Raw genomic sequence first — 19,125 nt, 5'->3', positions numbered from 1 at the left:
ATATCTAATTAAATAAATAATGAAAACAAGACTTTATTTCAAGCTTTAAAATGACTTATAATGATAAACCCATCTGGGCTGCAGTCTTCAGATTTTTTAGTAACAATGTCCACATTCCCATAAATATTAGGCTACGATACCTTCAGCTACTTGTTCTAATGGAAATCCATATTTATCCGTATAGAATCAAAACCTTTTGTGCCTTACATTTAAAAGACAAGTTTAATCTTGTATGAAATCATTCTTAACTGAGTTCCCTTCTTAGTTACTACTTGCCCCTCACTGTATCTAACTGAGAAGTAAAGCATTTTTCCTCTATCACTACTTCATTATCTTATTTTAGCTATTCTGCTTTATATTTTAAAGATTAGTCCAATATATGGATTTCTACAAGATCCAAATTAGCTCCCTGAGTTTTCCAAAGTTTTTTTGATGTTTATGGCTTACATCCAAATTCCAGATGGAAGAGATACTGTTCATAGATACTGTTCCTCCTTGGAGCTTTCTCCCTCCCCTCTCCCCCTCTTTTTTTTATTTTATTCTTACTTGTATATGAGAACTACATTACCTAATTTTTTTTTTTTTTGCCATTACCTTTTTTTTTTTTTCCCACTCCCCCCCTTCCATTCTACCAGGTTGTTATTATCCTTTTATCCTTTTTTTTTACATATTTCTAGAAATCTGACTGGCTCTGAAAACAAACAAGGTGACGATTTAAATAAACATTATGAATGTGGCCAAAGAAAATGCTCCCAGGGTAGAAGGTGCAGGCTCCGGGGAACGGGAGCTGAAGGATGTAGTCATGCTGGAAGGACCTTCAGCAGGCTGAGACAGGCATAAACCTTTTGGAGGCAAAGTTGTTCTGTAATAACCTCACAACTTGTCTTTGGTTCTGGCTCTGTTTCTGCCTTGCCTTAAGACACTATTTTTTTGGGAAAAAACAGTCAAAAATACACAACGAACTCATCCGAGAATAATAATTATTTTGATGGAGAGGGAAATAAACCATCCTTTGCTTCTTTCCCCTTTCCTCTGAAGGAAAAGTTCTTCACATATATTACTTCTGTCCACCATCTCATTTTAACCCGGTGGAGGGCTGGTGTTTTGCTGGTGGTTTCCAGCATACATGAAGAGGCTGAGGTTTACATAGAGAAGTCCTGCAACTTCCTTTCTCCCTTTGAAGTGAAGCAGAAGAGCATTACAGTGTGCCTGTACAGCCAAGAGTCTGACTGTGGATTTTGGCATTTGAATGCCAGACTGGTTGGTAATTTCCCCTTAAATCTTTTCATAGCTCAAATTCCTGTTGAAAGGACCTATCTCACTGTAGCCCCTAGTTTACCATGAGGAGTTTGCCTTTGCCTCACTATTTGCAGTTCTTCTGCCATTCAGTTTACTGCTCAAGAGCGATGCCGTTTCAAATGCTTTGATTCAGTTGTGTGCAGCATACATTTAAAATGAACTATTGGCTGAAACCCTTCTGGATGTCTGTCAGATCGTAGCATGCCACATAAATATCAGTGTGAAAACATTCCTCCCAGCCCACACAGAATGCATCTACACTGTTTTTCCTGGACAAAACCCTCCCTAAGTACAGTGAGGCCTTCAGCAAAGGACCACTTCCAGTGGGCAGGGCCCTGTCTTAAACTGACCACTTTAAAGTGCTCTGAAAGTTTCCAGTATAATTTTCATTACCCTTTAGTTACAGACCACCTTTACTAGGTAAGTAAGATTGTTTGCCAACCCATTGGGTAGCTGCCATCTAAGCAATTGCCTCGGTGGCCTGCTGCCAGCTTTCAACTATTTCAAGATGTGGGTTACCTGATGCTCCCAGGCACTAGAGGACTGTAGCAATGTTCACTGTGCCAGTGCCTTCCTGCTTACCAAGCAGGTGTTTCCCTGTGGTACCTTTATGTCTTTATGGCTGCACGGGGTCAGTTTCCAATGGGCCTCTGCTGGATTGCCAGTCGAGGGCAATTTGCACATTTTTTTGCAAGGATATGCACTTTATGTGCACTAACATGTGCGCAGCCCTTCTGTGGTTACCAGCACGGCTAGGGCAGAATTCACATCTGCAAACCTGACTGGGGAATATGGCCTTTCATATTTACAGCAGATCAGCAAAATTATCAATGAGCACGAGGACACCCGGTTCCCATCAGCAGAGGGCTCAGGCACCACACCTGATACAACAAAAGCTTACAAGGAGTAAGTGCATCAGTGCCTCCAGGCAAAAAAACCAAACCAAAAACCCAAACCATACAATCCATTCTGACTGCACTCTTTCAAAATAACATCACAAGTGTGCAAGGAAAGTACAAGGCAACTATCAGAGCCAACGCTATAGGTAGGAAGAATTAACTTCTGATGCACACCTGTGGGAAGTGCTTAGATAAGCTGGGATGGGCATGTCCTTGCACATGACCAGGATCTAAAAGTTCATCCGGCTTCACCCCTTGCCTGATGCCAGCAGGGATTTCTGCTGGGCTCTCCCCCCAACCCTCCTCCTGGCAGCTGAAAGAGCAGAGGATGTGGTTCCTTCAGCACCCATCTGGCAGCAGTCATGACTTACTGGGAAGCATTGCTACTAACGTGAGTCTTTTTAGCAGAACTCTGGCTCAGGCAGTCAGAGATGTGTGGGAGGGTTTGGCTTTAATTCTACAGATTTGGGTCCTTTAGGTAAAGTCTTCCTGAAACAGAGGAATGAATGGAAGAAGTAAAGACACACCTGTGAACCAAATTCCAGGTAGGCAAAAAATACATGCTTATGAGCTTCCTGTGGCAAAATTCATGAAAGGTAATAAAGATTGCAGAACGCAACACTTCTTACCCCTTACACCTCCTGAGGCACTTCTCTGTCTCCCATGTGTTCTCCAGAATTTCATCAGCCTATCCTGACTTTCTACATTTGTTTGATAACACTTTGAGCCAGGGGACCATGGTGGCAATGGCTGCGACAGCAGCTTTAAGAAGCTCACCCCTAGACTGCACGACTGCTACAACAGCTGCTTAAGAAAATGTCCATGAGCTTTCACTTAGACATACTTTTCCCAGAAGACAATCAAGGAAAAGGAAAGAGATCGCTGCCCTGGTGCTCCAAGCATGGAAAACAGTAATTTTTACTTGGCTTTTGTTAAATGATTTTTCGCACACATTTTTTTCATCTCTATCCTTGGTTCAGCTTGGAACGCCAAGTGGCCTAAGTTTGATGAATTTATGACTTTAAACTGTGCAGAGTACAGCATAAGGAGAGTGAGATAATGGTGTAAGCAGTGTGGAAAGACTTGAACATTTTCTAGTTTAATTATTCAATATATTTTAATGTTCCCAAAACATATCTTTGTTGGTTATTTTTCTTTTTTAAAGGATCAGTTTGGCTAGAGGACTGGAACTGGATCAAATCCACATTGCCTCCCCACCCAAAAATGAGATTTGGGTCTACAAGCTCAGAGTCTGGGGAAGTCTCCCTCCTCACATGTAATTATGTATAGTTTCTGAAGAGGTGAAATGTCACATTATGAGGAGATGGAAAATACATTAAGAGAGAATGAGTTCACCTTCCTGATAGAGAACAGTCTCTCCTCAGTAATGGGATTATGACAGCACTGTACATTTGAGAAAGTCTGTGCTCTATGTGATTTGTATATGAATGGATTTCCTTTCCCATTAAAGGTTTTCTCTAATTTGCTGGAAACTAAAATGGGAAATAAAAATGGAATTTTTGGGAAACAGGACCTGCCATAATTGGTGACATTGCAGCTTGCTATGGAGGCAAAAATACAGAGGAGGTGCTGTATTATCTCTGAGGTGGTAATACCTGTAGAGACTTTTAAGAGACAAAAGTTATCTAAAAGTAGAGGCCATAGTCATGGCATAGTTTGTACATCTGCTGTTTCTCTCTGCAGGAGGGCAGGAGGAGACAAGGAGCTGGTGGAGGTCTTGCTCTGCCCCAGCAGAGGCTGAGGAAAGATGCAGGGCAGGATGAAAACCTGGCTGATCTCTCTAAACCCTTCAGGCAGGGTAAATGACAAAACAGCCTTCAAGTATGGGGTTTTCACTGCATCCTTCACTGATTTTGACCAGTATATTATTTCTGCTAATCAATAACCATCCAGTGTAAATGTATAAGAAGGTTTTCAGGAAAACAGACTATGTAATAGCAATATTACAAATATGTAATGCTGTCTGTATATATGGACATATATATAGTGGGACAGTGCTCTTGTAATCATAGAATCTTTCAGGTTGGAAAAGACCTTTGTGATCATCAAGTCCAACCATCATCCCTACTCTACAAAGTTATCCCCTAAATCATATCCCACAAAACATCTAAACAACCCTTAAACACATCTAGGGCTGGTGACTCAACCACCTCCCTGGGCATCTTATTCCAGTGTCTGACCACTCTTTCTGTGTAATCTTTCTTCCTTATGTCCAGTCTAAACCTACCCTGTTGCAGCTTGAATCCATTCCCTCTTGCTCTATTGCTAATTACCCGTGAGAAGAGACCAGCACCAACCTCTCTCCAATGTCCTTTTGGGTAGTTACAGAGAGCAATGAGGTCTCTCCTCAGCCTCCTCTTCCTCAAACTAAACAGTCTCAGCTCCTTCAGTTGTTCTTCATAAGATTCATTCTCCAGGCCCTTCACCAGCTTCTCTGCCCTCCCCTGCACTCACTGCAGCACCTCAGTGTCTCTCTTATAGTGAGGTGCCCAAAACTGGACACAATGTTCAACAGTGTTCACCAGTGCTGAGTACAGGAGGGCAATCACCTCCCTCCTGCTGGCCACACTATTTCTAATACAAGCCAGGATGCCATTGGCTTTCTCAGCCACCTGGGCACACTGCAGGCTCATATTCAGCTGCTTGGCAATTAGAACCCCCAGGTCCTTTTCTGCCTGGCAGCTTTCCAGCCACACCTCCCCAGCCCTGTAGCACTGCATGGGGTTGTTGTGGCCCAAGTGCAGGACCTGGCACTTGGCCTCATTGAAGCCCATCCTGTTGACACTGGCCCAGCAATGCAGTCTGTCCAAGTTTCTCTGTAGAGCTGCCCTATGCTCATGCAGATCCCCGCCTAATTTGGTGTCATCTGCAAATTTACTGATGATACACTGTGTCCTTATCAATATCATCAATAAAGATGTTAAACAGATGTTAAATGGTCCCTGAGGAACGAGCGCCAAGGAATGCCACTTGTGACTTGCTGCCAGCTGGATTTAACTCCACCGATCACCACTCTTTGGGCCCTTCCAGCCATTTGGATGTGGTTCAAGCAAATTTCTGTTCAGTGTAACAGATTATTAGACACATCTTTCTTAAACCTTGTGCCTCTCTATAGGTACTGGTGGCTCTGTAAGTCTCACTGCTGTTGAGCAGAGCTGCTCACTGGTTGGTTGAACAAGCAAGGAAGAAAAGCCATTCCTAGCTATTGTTTCTGTAAATACGAATAAAATTAATTTACATTTTGTAAACCAAAATAAAGCAAACCATCAACATTTGAAAAAGGAAAAATCCAAAATTCGTAAAAATGACATCATTCAATATATTAGGCATGCATATGTGCTAAGATTTAGCTAGGATGAGTTTGATTTCATTTGTGGATAGAAAGCATCATTTTCGGGAACAAGAAAAACTTTAACTCGGCATTGTGGAATGAGAAAAGAAAGCAAGAAATCAGCATGAAAATTGAATTATAATGCATAACAATATGGTTCTATTAGGAAAGTAAGGCTTGGTAATTATGTATCTTAAGAGCCACACTTCAACTAGAGTGTATATTCAGCTCTGCCTTGCACAGTCCCCTCAGTGTTCTTTTATCTTTCCTGCAACACACATGCTGTACCACTACTTCTGCGTGCACTGTACACCACATTTACCCATTCTGGATGGTTTTTGCTACTCTTAGTTTGGTTTATAAGGCTAATTATGAATCTCATTCTGAATATCTAATCCACTAATTCTGCAGCGTGTTGCTTTTGGACAGATCCTTTAGATTCCATAGGGGCTCTGGGGAGGCTCAGGAGATCACCAGTATGTACCATCTTTCTGGACTGCAGCAAATCAGAACTCTGAGGCTCTGGCAAGGCACCAAATGTCACTTTTTGTGCTTTCCTATTATGTTTGCTGACTCACAAAGACACTTTTGACAGAACTTCATACCACTACAACTGAAGTACAATGTTTACATAGAGGAAGAATACTTGTGCTTTAATGTAGGGATCAGCTCCATCTCTTTTTGCTCATCTGTCCCTCCTACGGCACAAATGGCAATCAGTAGCTCACAAATATACCATATAGAACAAGTATTTTGGACCTATGATACAGTTTATATTTATTACTTTTACTGAAATCACAGAATCAAATGTTTTAAGATTACAACTGGTAAATTATACATATGTAAGTTTACAAAACAAAATATTGGCCTTCAATGTGTCATAGTACAGTGTAGACCTTGTACAATTCATCTCAAATGAATTTATATTTTGCATAACATTATTTCTGATGTAAACTGGTTGACATAGTAGTGCTCTAAAACTGTTAGCTCTCTTTTATTAGACACGTACTAGGATGGAAAAAGGTTTTGTGACACATCTTGGTTTTTCAAAGGGTGATGGTATTTCAGCCAAGTTATATGTGATGCACAGTGATGCTTCCCAGAATATGCTGACACCAATGAACGGTATAAAGAGGCACATGAAATAACTAAGACTAAATCTTGTGCTTTTCCATTAATCTTCCCTACAATACCTCTCTTGTTTTATCTTATCTGATGTTAGGTAGATGACCTGGCAATAGAAATTAAACAGATTTACTGCTATACAGGAACGTTATGTTGTTTCCAACTTACTTGAATTCAGTATATTATTTCCTGTATCTTGTGGGATTTTAACAATGCTTAAATGCTTGAATATCAATAAGTATGCTTCATATGACAAGCTATCTGAAAAATTCACAGTTCATGTGATACATTGTGTAAACCAGTTCCTATAAATTAACAGACAAATTAGGCTGTCACTTAAAGCAGCGGAAGTCTGAAACAGCTCCTGCAAAGCCAAATGATGTAATGAAGTTATTCTGAATTTCCAGAGGCATAATTAAACTCAGTGTAACTATTTCACCCTGTGAGTGGGAGTAACGGAGATCCAAATACTCATTTGTGTATATACATACATGTATGTACTTGTATATACACAAGTATACAAATGCACACACAAAAATACATATTTGCATTTAGCCACAGTTACGTTCTACACATGCCCACATATGTGTTTTGACACAGATTATGTGAAGCTGATGTATGTGGAAATTATTTTAGTGTCCTTACAGTTAGTGTGAGACTCTATGGACAGCTTCCAGGGCAAGCGACATTGTGAGTTTTGTTTTCAACATGCAACTCTGCAGCAGGACAGTACAGATATGTTTGCCATGGAGTACCTGGACATAAGTTCTTAAACCACTCACCTGAAAGGATAAGAATATGATTGGGGGGTTTCAAACTTTGCATGCTATCCCTGATAACTTACACTTCTCCTAAGAACTTCTAAATCCTAAAGCTACATTTTGTGGTGCCAGATGCAGACCTCACAATTTCTGCCATTAAGAGCCGTTACTGGTACATGTGATAAACCAGAAATATTTGCATTTTCAATGTTATTCAAAACAAGGATGTTGAACTAGCTTTACTATACAAGCTAGTATCAGTGTACCCACGGTAAAAAAAATCCTCTTGAAAATATAACCAGTAAGAAGTATGAGCACACTGATGCACTCTGGCAACTCTAGAAAAGCTGTAGGTTTGTCTATATTGCATTTTTTTCCTTAACTAGGCCCAATACATGTTCCTTTGAGTTCAGCAGTAGTTGGACTGGATGAAAAGTGGAAGCAAGCAGATAACATTATTTTCAAGGAAACACTGGGAACACATGATCTGCTGACTTTTTTGGGTCTGACTTTGCCTGGTGTGATGCAAAGTCTTCCAAATTGGTCTTTTAACTTTTTACAGCCATATGTACATATTTATATATGTTTATAAATGTGGAAAGAGTATTTTTTTAATGATTCAGTCTTCATAAACCAAATCATACACTGTTTCAACTATATTTTTAAAGAAGCACGTGGAGTTTCAGTGTAGTGTTTTCTCTTAAGCATAAGAAGCTTCATGAGAGGAGACTCACTTGCCACCTTGACAAGTCAGAGAAACTTCATTCATATATAGAGGAATGCTTACTCTAAGCCTGAACTTTCATTGAATCAAAGGCCAGACTCCTGCCAGCTTTGGTGGTAAATCACTGAGGGGTGCAACATGAACTGCACACACCTGTACAAAGTGAGCCTGTTGTCTGACTTCTTTAGGAACTGCTATGGGTTTTTTTCTTTTTTTTTTTTCTTTTTTTTTTTTCCTTTTTTTTTTTTTTTTTTTTTTTTGGTGACAAGCTAGTTGAAAGATTTTTTGAAATTAAGTGTAATGAGGAGCTTTGAGCATGAGGTGTCACAAAATCAAAAATCTACAACTTCTCTAAGAAAAAGATGGTACCAGGAAAAGAATATACATCTATACAGTGTGAACACATGTATACACATATACTCCCATTTCATGCAGAAAGCTTTCTAAATAAAAACATACAAAAAATAACCAGTGCCATATATTATGTAAACTCACAAGGCGTACTTTCAACACAAATTTGAAGCATAAATTAAAAGAAAGCGAGAGAGACAGAGTCAATAGCAAAACATTTTAAATATAGAATTTGCACAATTGGTAATTTTGTTAAATAAGAATAAATAAATCATTACATCCGTTCACATACCAGTTGTAAAAACAATAAATTATTTTATTTTTTCAGTGCTGTGTTGCTTTTTTTTTTTTTTTTTTTTTTTACAGTTTTGATTAATCCACAAGATAATTCCCTCTCCCCCTTGTGATAAAACTGTTTCCGCAGGAGGGCAGCTAAATGTGAATTCTTCTATACAGTCAAACCAAAGATGATAGATAGGCTTTTTCCTAATGAGAATGTTGTATTTGAGAAGCAGATGCTCTATAAACTACTGACGTTTAGGGGTCCAACTCCACCTAAGAGTCCTGGAGATGTATCCCAAAAGGCCAGCAGTGAATTTAAACTGAGGATTGCTTCTTTCTATGGAAAGAGCAGTAGTCTGGGTTTCTATCCCCCAGATGCCAATTAAGAATCCTGTCTGACAACACTTGGTAGTAATGTAAACAATGACACAACAGTGTGAGTGACAACTTGAAAACAGAGGTTGAAATGACAGTCATGTATCTTGCACCAAGTTTTCATTCATCAATTACATGAGATAGATATGTCTGACAAAAGCAAGATTTGGAACTGGAATCTGATTACAAAGAACTAAAAAGCAAGTGTTAACTACAGCAGGCTGACTGAGTTTATCTTACACTTTCAGGGCTTCTTCCTTGGTCTATCTCATTTGCCCCCTCACTGTATAAAGGCAACTGTTTTTTGTTCACGTGAATTTGTTTCACTACTGCACCAGTGAAAAGGGAATAATCACTGTAGTGGTTTGTTCTCATATTTATTTATTTTTTATAAATAAACTCTTTCTATGAAAAAAAAAGATACTTTTGATCTCAGGAAGCTTTAAATTTATACCCGTGTATGGTATTACTCTTCTGGAGCCTGAAGAGCATCCAAAAGCTTTACTCATCCTGTTGAATATATAATAAATTATTACCATGATGCAAACACACATACTTGCACATTCTGTCTCTACTCAATAAAACACAGGAAAAACAAATGCCACTTAATACAGCAGCTCTATGCAGAGACAAATGTTAAAGTCTACACTGAGACACATTAAGTCTCCTTACTCATCTTCTCATGATGGTTTCTATTTATTACCAACTTTTTTGAGAGGTTCTAGAAGATGTATAATACATATGGAAGTATAAAAATTACATTACTTGAAAATAAGACACTTCAAAGTGATCTTATGTTAATAGATAAAGAAAGCATAAATCTTTCCAGAAGTCTGCAAATATACAGAGACTTGATCTCAGTTCTTAGGGTGGAATCACAGACAATTTTCCTTAAGATCCACAATTTTGCAAAGGACTACTAGTAAGAAGGCTACCCTTCAAAACTGAAGATGACTGGTAACATCAATTTGTAATTCATTTAGGCAGAGGAGGAGGCCCTGCCCCTCTTACTGTTTATTTGGAACAGGGTACAAAAATAGGTACTTCTCCAGGTTTCACACTTGCAGATGTAGCAATCTTGTGCTGTTTTGAAACCATCACATGCTTTCTCAGAGTTCATACAAACATGCCACAGTTGCAAAAACATGTTTGTGTCAGCCTGGAGTGAGACCTGCCCTTGCTACATATGCCAGAAAGTTTTCTCTACTGATTTCATGACTGGGATTTTCAGAAGACCTTGGGATATTTCAAGAGCTTGAGTACCACTGGCAAAGAGATATGAGGCTTGTCTGAAAATCCTCCTGCAATCTTATATTCTCCCATGTGGATGAATGAAGGAATAAAAGACAGATGGGATTCCCTTTTCATCAGCATGTAATAACCATTTCTTCTGGTACCTGTTATTCTAGGGCTTAATTCAAAGACTGCTGATTTAAAAGGAAGCAATTTTAACAGGGTTGCTATCAGGCCTCCACCTGCTACTTCCATGAGGTGAAATGCCCTGCGATCCTCGGTCACAGAACTTCTACCCGGCAATACAGGGATTCAGAAGTTGCTGCCAATAAAAATTATTACCAGCTACTGCCTGTACTGTGGAAACAGTCTTATTGATATTAGGCAAGTCCTCCACATCCTGATGTGGTTTGACTTCCCTGTGACCCCTCTTCCTCCCAAATGTAGTAGATATACAAAACATGAATGCCTTCTACTGCTTTAAAAAACAAACAAACCTCAAACCACACACAAAACATTCAAAGAAGACAAATAGTTACAAACCTTTGCTGGTAAGATGAATACCAGAGTTAGACATGATGGACAAAACTGATAGAATATTAACTGCTTGCTGTGTTTTTTTGACCTTTATAGCCTCTTAAGAAGATGTAGGTACATTACACATTGTTAGATTCCAGATGGAAGCCATAGAGAAAATAACAAAGAAAGCAGTTGAACACAGCCTCAGAATATCTGAGTTAAAAGACCCTTGATTATCTTACCTGTAATTTTTGGTACTCTAACTAGTTTCTACAAAATACAGTATGTCTTTGTTTTATGGAAAGAAGGTACCAGCTATTTACTGACAACAAGGACCCCGAGCTGTGTGTGACATGGCTGTAACTAGTGGAAGATTTACAAGCAAAGTTTACACAAATTCCTTCTTGCAGCCAAATCCTCCTTCTATGTGTGTCTGACACACACATGGTGAGGAGTCACTGATGGTGCTGGTATTTCAGAAATGTACATGTGAAGATCCCTGGTCTGCAAGCTGCTGTAATGCTCCTTCTGAGAATTTCTTGGTGGAAACACGATATTTGTCATAGAATAATGATCTGCTGTCAGGAAATTCCTAGCATGAAAATGCATTTCCTCTTGTCAAAATAAAAAGATACTACTTTTTAAAACCAGCAGCAAGCTCTTAATTTTCCAGTAAAACATCTGCAGCCCTTTCTGAAGAATGGACCACGTCCACAATGGCTGCAGATATACTTTGGTCAATCACTTTGCTTATGTGGTTTTTCTTTTGATTCTTAATAGAACTGAGTGATATAAAGTGACATACCAAATGAAAGATATTTACAAAACAGTATAAAATAAGCTAGCTACTGTGGCATTATGGGTAGATGTGGCATTTTACAAGGACATACTCTATTAGAGGTAGGTGAGAAAGGGGAGATGATTCTGTAACCTTCAAATATCCCAGGATTCTCCATTCACTAGTTTTAATTCTTTTGCATTATTTTATTTTATATTTTTGCAGACACAGAGGGCGTATAACAACTTTAAGTTTTTTGACATATTAAGATCACCCTACTATTATTTAAAGCAGTGCACATCTTCATTTGGTCCAAATAGGCAGATTCTGCCCATAATTTGAGACTGTATCTAAGTACATTGAAGCCTTTGCTTCTCTCTGTCTGGAAAGACCTAATACCAGTATGTCAACGATGGCTTACTCAAATCTCTGTTTAAGAAGATCACAACCACAGGTTAACACTTTTTCAACAAGCACTGTTTGAATGCTGAAGGTCTCTGAGAGAGAAGACATCCCTTAGCTAATTTTCCATGCCCATCTTTGCACTGGACAGTCCTGGTGTGCCATCCTGTGTCGCATGTTCGAGAACAAGAAAGCCACGGCCCCGTAACCCAGCGGGGTTGCTGCAGCTGGGGAGTTACTTTGCTGCTGCTGCTGCTGCTATTGCCACTGCCAGTGACAGAGTTAGTCATTTGCCCTTGCTTCTTTGGCACAAAGAAACTGTAGCGGACGTCCACTGGTTGAGTGGGATCAGTCGCAAGTATCTGCACGATAAGAACCTCTTTTGTGGCGGAGTGTCCCATTGCGTGCAAGAAATCATCCTTGTGACTCCAGCCACTGTAGTTCATGACAGTCCCGTTGATGTCAATGATTGTTTCTGAAGTGGAGATCATGTATTTTCCATTAACAAGGTACTCACCGTTTTTCTTCTTCAGGGCCAGGTAGGCAGTGAACCTGCTCTGGTCCTTGGTCTTGAACTGCCGAACTTTGATGTGGGTTGCTCCTTCTGGGATTTTCACTACATCTGTGTAGCCCTTGCTGAACAGAGAAGGGGGCAAAAAAGAGTGTTCAGTAGCTAGTGTGAAATAAACCTCAAACCTTACTGCAAAACCTAATGAAGTCACTAGCACGACACATCTTGCTTCGTTTCAGTTCAGCCCTTAAATCCATCTGGCTTGAAGCTCATCTAAGACTATTTTCACTGGGCTCCACTATCTGTCTTTTGCATTGTTCCTTATGTTCTTGAAATTTCTACCACACTCACTTCAAATGGCTTAATATTTAGCTTTAGAAACAATTTTACGTGTCAGATACAAGAGGAATTAAAAATAACAGGTAGCTTATATATTTCAGCAAAGGGTGGGAGATATGAAATATGACACACGCTTTGGCTGTCAAGGAAAGATAATGAGATATGCATTGCTTACAGCTGTTTCTTGCTGTCTGTACTACAGTGATGATTAAGGAAAGCACCAGCAGAGTCACAGCTGGGTAGAGGTACTTTGGGAACATTTAAAAGCAATCTTGATCACTGAGAAAAATATTTTTTTACTTTGAAACTAATAAAGCCAAAGATTAATTGCTGAGAGTCTAATATGAGGTGCACACAAATGTTTAATCTGTACCAACAAAGAGTTATCTCAGTTGCTTCTAACGAAGTATCTTACTTTAGATTTAGAAAAATATATTTAACTCTTCTACCAAAAGTCTCAAGCAATCAAAGCTGCAAGTGTGCTGGAACATATCACTAGATATTCTAGAAAAAAAAGAAAATAGAAAATATAAGTATATAAATGTGAGGGGGTCTTCTTTGGGATTGTTTAAAGAACAGACTGGTAATTTCAACAATTCGTGGCTGCACAAGTAGAGACTGCAGAGGCTACAGATTAAACACTTGTGCCATTCCTCTGCTATTTCCAACAGTGGTGGGACAATGACTGGAACTATTGATTCAGCACCTCCATAAATCTTCAAGAAACAGGCTGAGAGGATTCCGCTCTAAAGCACAGGAAATAATTTTGTGTAAGAGTAGAAAAAAACCTATTAAAATATGTTATTAAGGTTACAAAATTATTTGGTCAAAAGCTAAAAGCAATGCTGGAGAATTCAAGTAATCTCCACAAAGCCTGTAACATTCCATGTGCACAAAGAAGCATTTGCATCCTTAATCCTTAACTCCTACTTCCCAACTTCTGACTATTTAGCATGCAGCATTTAAAAAAAGTTCTTAAGGAACAAGCTTACCAGAAGATTACATTTCAACTACTTTAAAAGAAAAAAGGACAAACAAATGTTGTTATAGAAAGTGTCTGTAACAGGAAATACTAGTTTCCCCTTGAACCTTTAATGGTTTCCCAGTACATTTAATGTACAGATTGCTACAATTTGGTTTACAATGGACGGCAATGCAGAAGGTTTTATTTTCAGTGGAGGAAACAAAATTCTACTATAGCCACTGCCCTTCCATACGTAAAAACAGTTCGAGGACAACCATGATTTCACTATTTTAATGAGAGGTTAATTTTAAAGCCAATTACTCACGTAAGGGAACAGTCTCAAACCGTATTTCCAGTAAAAAAAAGAAAAATAAATTCTTGTCACCCCCAAATTCAATCAAAATCGAGTTAGAAAATACTTGTTACTTAAAAGGTGACTCTTACTTTCTAAATGGGACTACATTTTGGATACACTCAGTTTGAATTAATATTTTACTCCCTGACCTGTCTCATTTCAGCTAAAGGCATGATTTGAGGAGTAAGATGGAAACATCATAGAAGCAACTACAATAGAATTTCACCATTTCCAAGTATGACTATGCTACAAATCTGTCCACACTGAAATTTATGGCGTCCTTTTAACTTTTGCCAGAGCCTGTATTCCAGCACAAGGATCATTACTGAATCACAGTATTGTAGAATGTTTTGGGTTGGAAGGGACTTTAAAGATCATCTAGTTCCAAACCCCCTGAATAATACGGGGACACCTCTCATTAGACCAGGTTTCTCAAAGTCCCATCTAACCTGGTCTGGAATACTTCCAAGGATGAGGCATCTACAACCTCCTTGGGAAACCTGTGCCAGTGTCTCACCACCCTCACACTAAGAACTTCTTCCTGATGCCTAACCTAGATCTCCCTTGTTCCACTTAAAATCACTCCACCTTGTCCTATCACTACATGCCCTTGTAAAAAGTCCCTCTCCAGCTTTCCTCTAGGCCCCTTTAGATACCAGAAAGCTGCTGTAAGTTCTCCTTGGAGACTTCTCCAGGCTGAACAATTCCATAAAGTATAGCTCACACTGTCTTCTTTGTGTTGAGATCCCAGACATTTCCATGTTTAGAAATTAGAAAAGATTTGGTTTAAATAATTACTAATTTGGATGGAAAGTTATTCTTTTGGCAGAGGTGTTTTGGCCCTTAGGTGAGTGATCATTAGTTTACAAGAAGGAAGATTAGTTATGTTAATTTTTCGAATAAGTTTACTCTCAAAGCCATTTTTGACTGCTATTAATTGTTACTGAAATGAGTAGAAATAAAAGGACATTTTAGGAGTCATATTTCAACTTCAAGTTCAACTTCTACTTCAAGTAGCTTTCAACATTCTATGTATGAATTTGGAAGTTATAAACCAAAAATCAGGCTTATGTCCAGTTGAAAAGTTGATACCCTAATGCAATCACAGATATGGAGTATAAACTGTCAACTAAAAGTTTCTAAGAGTAGATCACTAGAGCAGTCCTCTGAGAGCTTGGAATCTATATAAATTGTAATTAAAACCCCTAATTTTTCATGAATCTTAAGAATTGAAGGAGGCAAATAAAAGTTCAGACAGAAGGCAGACTTACCTAACATTGGTATTTCAGCACAAAGCTTACTGCTGCTCTCAATTTGGTAAGGGAAAACCATGGGGATGGTTCATTTTATTTCACTTGTGTTAAGTTTTATTATAGGCAAAAGCTGATCTCTGAAAGCAAAATGTCTTATTGATAGATGCTGTAGACATTTTGACTTAAAAATTATCCACCTGAAGATTGATATTATGTCAATGGACATGAAGGGATACAGCAAAGGCCATGTTTAAGCCTAAGTTTAATTCTCATTTAGTCATCCAAAGTCCACATATACTCAGCAGCATGAAAAGGTGTTTTTAGGGTATAATCTCTCTGAGCTGCTAAGCACAACTCTTACAGCTGTGGTCTTACGCTGTCTGCTTCACTCCAGTAGCTACACAAGGGCTCTTAGTCATTAAATCAGGTGGGGTGTCCTTACTGTAATTCAAAGTTTGATGGCATGAAACACATTCTCAGCAAGTAACTTGCTAACACAGCATCCTCTGTGAAACAGAGAGTTTCAGAGATGCCCAGATTATTCTGACCCCAACAACTTCCTGACTGACTGCTCTCTTCCCTTTCCTCTCAACTCTAGAAACCACAGCCATCTGGCCAGCAAGATTAGCAAGTAATACAACATGTTAGGTCTTGTTCCAGGCAAAATTCATATTAATGGGGTGCTCACCTGTACTGCTGGCACTTTGTTTGGAAACGAACTGGGTACAGTGTTTTGCCAGTTGATTATTTGGCAGTTTGGGGGTAATGTTAAGAGGCCAGCTGTAAACATCTGGAAAGTGCAGTAGAGCACAGGCAATATACATTTTTTGCTTAACCTCCATAGGAATGTAAATTGCATTTAGAGACAGAAAGCAAGCAAGCACATAGCAGAGTTACTATTCGCACAACAAGGTAAGTTTACTAATACTCAAGATCAATACCTCTTTTTGGTAAAGGTTCCCATGACTTTTGTGCAGCTGGAATTGTCTCCTCCACAGACCCCACATTTGTCGTACTGGAGCTTTGAACCGATGATGCCATCACAACCAGTTCGGATGCATTTTCCCCGGACACAGACTGAATTACTGTATGGTCGACATTCAGTGCCATCAGTTACCTAGGCAACCAAATGATCATTAGTTAAAGCTACCAGGGAAAAGATTTGTTTTTGTGGATCTGACTGGCAAACCCTGCTGGTCTATATTAGCCATACAGAACGGTGTGCCAACCCTGACAGCCCAGACAGAGTTTCTCTGACATTACCAGCACAAAAGCAGATGAAATTTGGCAAAGGGCTGAAAGCAATGAGAGGTCTCTTCACTGTAACACACTTGTATTCCAACAGCTCAGTGTCCTTCTTTGAATTAGGTACCTCAGGGCTGCAATCAGTACTTGAGTTGGAGTCTCACAAGAGCAGAGTAAAGGGGAAGAATCACCTCCCTCACCCTGCTGGCCATGCTTCTTTTGATGCAGCCCAGGATATTGTTGGCTTTCTGGGCTGCAAGCGCACTTGTGTGGTGCTTCTCATCAACCAACACCCCCAAGTCCTTTTCCTCAGGGCTGTTCCCAATCCATTCTCCACCCAGACTGTAATTGTGTTTGGGATTGCCCTAATGATGATCTTTGAGTTACATGATTAATTTCTTTTCCCTTGTTTCCCTGTATCTTTCTAAGATACAGGACACTTCTAAACTAGAGCATGAAGTCATGATTGGAGATGCTGTTACCTTTTGAGAAAATACCACATAATAGCCAGTTCCTTTGGCTCGGCAGGTGAGTTTGCAAACATCTCCGGGAAGTACTCCAGCATACTTGGGGACCCATTCAACAAACGTCTTGACACCCTTTGCATCAGACTGATAACCATTCCTTGCTTCACACTGCTCTTGTCGAAAAGATTTAGCTGTAGAATTATTCACATCATTAGTGACTATTTCAGATCGTGCTGCAAATATCATTATGCTCATCTATTATTCCAATTTATTTTTTACATAACTTTTAAGTTATGTCACTCTGCCTCTTTACTTAGAACTGATTGTACAAATCCTTCAACTGTTTCAGCTTGGACATCTTTCCATGACATAATTGGAATTAAAGGACTAAAGTTTGTACTACAGACCCCTTTCCAGGACTGAAATTTCTTGTCATTTTGAATGACACCCTTTCCATATGGCAGTAGCGTGCGGATGTGGGAAGAATTACTGTATTGTATTACTGACGAATGTCTTGCCTTGGCAAATACTTTTTGGAGAAAACTACAGTGGACCTTTGCTGCTTTCCTTCTCAGCAGAGGTTCCATATTCCCAGTCTGTGAAGCCAGAGGAAGGCACTTACCATTGTCTGGGCAGGGCAGGACGTTGCAGGAGCGGTAGATGGCCCTTTTGCCAGTGCAGTAGCGGCCGTTGTTCCGTGGAGCCGGGTTATTGCAGTGGCGATGGGCAAACTGAACTCCTCCACCACAGGTACGGGAGCACTGTCCCCAGGGACCCCAGGACCCCCAGTTACCATGGCTTGAAGCCTGAAATAGATGGAACAGTGGGAGGTAAGGACAACATCCGTGTGTGAAGAAAGGTGCTACGTCTCGAAGACACTGCTGATGTTTTCATCAATTGAAGGCAAAATTCCTTGGTCATCTTGACCAAGGATAACAGTTCTTAGGAGCCTCCTTTCTATCAGCAGAGTAATTCTCTGTCTTTTATCTGCACATTGATGACATCTCATTTGGCACTGAGCATGCCAGGGGAGTACCAAGCCTTGCTCTGTACAGCCACCTTCAGCCTATTTTATGGAAGACAAACACGCGCCAGAAGTAGTGTTCATAGTCTCATGTGCTGCTCTCTTTTTTCTGCTGTTCCCACAAACGGGCCCCCTTTGACTATATCCAGGAGGTTCAGCTATCAGGATATGTTCATAAGGATAACCTGTGGTTAATTAAATGCAGTTATTGTGAATTGTAGGTATTGCTCTGAATTACGGGCAAGAGAAGGAGCTGTCAGATACAGTTTGCAACTCTACTCGTTTGACTCCATAAAAGAATACTGCAACCACTTACAGATATTTCATGAAGAAGTATATAATTCTATAAAAATTAATGTTAAAAGGGCTTTAGCTTGATTGGAATAACTCACATAGTTTGCAAATAATCTCCACAAAGCTCTACAAATTTCTATGTCTCTGGTGGGTATAGGAGAGGGGGCAGTGCTACTGTTTACCAACTTTATTTTGAAGTATCTGAACTGGGCAGGTGACAGTTCCCAAGAGCCTAGAGACTCTTCAGACGTATAAAGCTGACAGAGGTGACCCTGTCACTATAGGTACAAAATTTTCTGCTCCAGAAATTGTATTTGAGTTGAACTCCATCAATCTAGCTCTTCACTTGAGCTAGGACTCTGTGGTCCAAGATAAGGGCTTTTAGATAAGGGCTGTTAATTGAAGACTTAATTTACCTTGCAAGTCCATTGCAAAGAAGTCAGGAAGCTAAGAATAGATCTGTGACAATCTTTGCATTTGTGTTGAGACTCGACTCCTATTTTTCCAGGAATGAAGGCTTTCATACTTCAGGAAGAAAACATGCTTCCTGAAACTCAGCAGCATTTTCCCTAT

At 39.6% G+C, this 19,125-nt stretch overlaps 1 protein-coding gene across 2 annotated transcripts in view; it reads right to left on the bottom strand.

Moving 5' to 3' along the window:
- Window positions 1-19,125, bottom strand: part of ADAMTS5 (ADAM metallopeptidase with thrombospondin type 1 motif 5) — a 198,310-nt gene that overhangs the window by 144,919 nt on the left and 34,266 nt on the right. The window contains exons 5-8 of one of the 2 annotated variants that reach the window (XR_011728088.1): window positions 17,857-18,040; window positions 17,250-17,425; window positions 16,464-16,639; window positions 10,918-12,736 (exon numbers count right to left, since the gene is read on the bottom strand). Coding sequence is in view for 1 of the 2 variants with exons in the window: in XM_071755105.1 (XP_071611206.1) it covers window positions 12,154-12,736; window positions 16,464-16,639; window positions 17,250-17,425; window positions 17,857-18,040 (1,119 nt within the window). In the remaining variant the exon portion in view is untranslated. Of the gene's footprint in view, window positions 1-6,301; window positions 12,737-16,463; window positions 16,640-17,249; window positions 17,426-17,856; window positions 18,041-19,125 lie in introns of those variants that run through there. The other variant, XM_071755105.1, reaches the window with a different exon arrangement.

This window comes from Heliangelus exortis, chromosome 1 (assembly GCF_036169615.1).
Source record: "Heliangelus exortis chromosome 1, bHelExo1.hap1, whole genome shotgun sequence".
In the NCBI taxonomy this organism is placed as follows: Eukaryota; Metazoa; Chordata; class Aves; order Apodiformes; family Trochilidae; genus Heliangelus; species Heliangelus exortis.
This window is presented reverse-complemented; position numbering and strand designations above follow the sequence as displayed.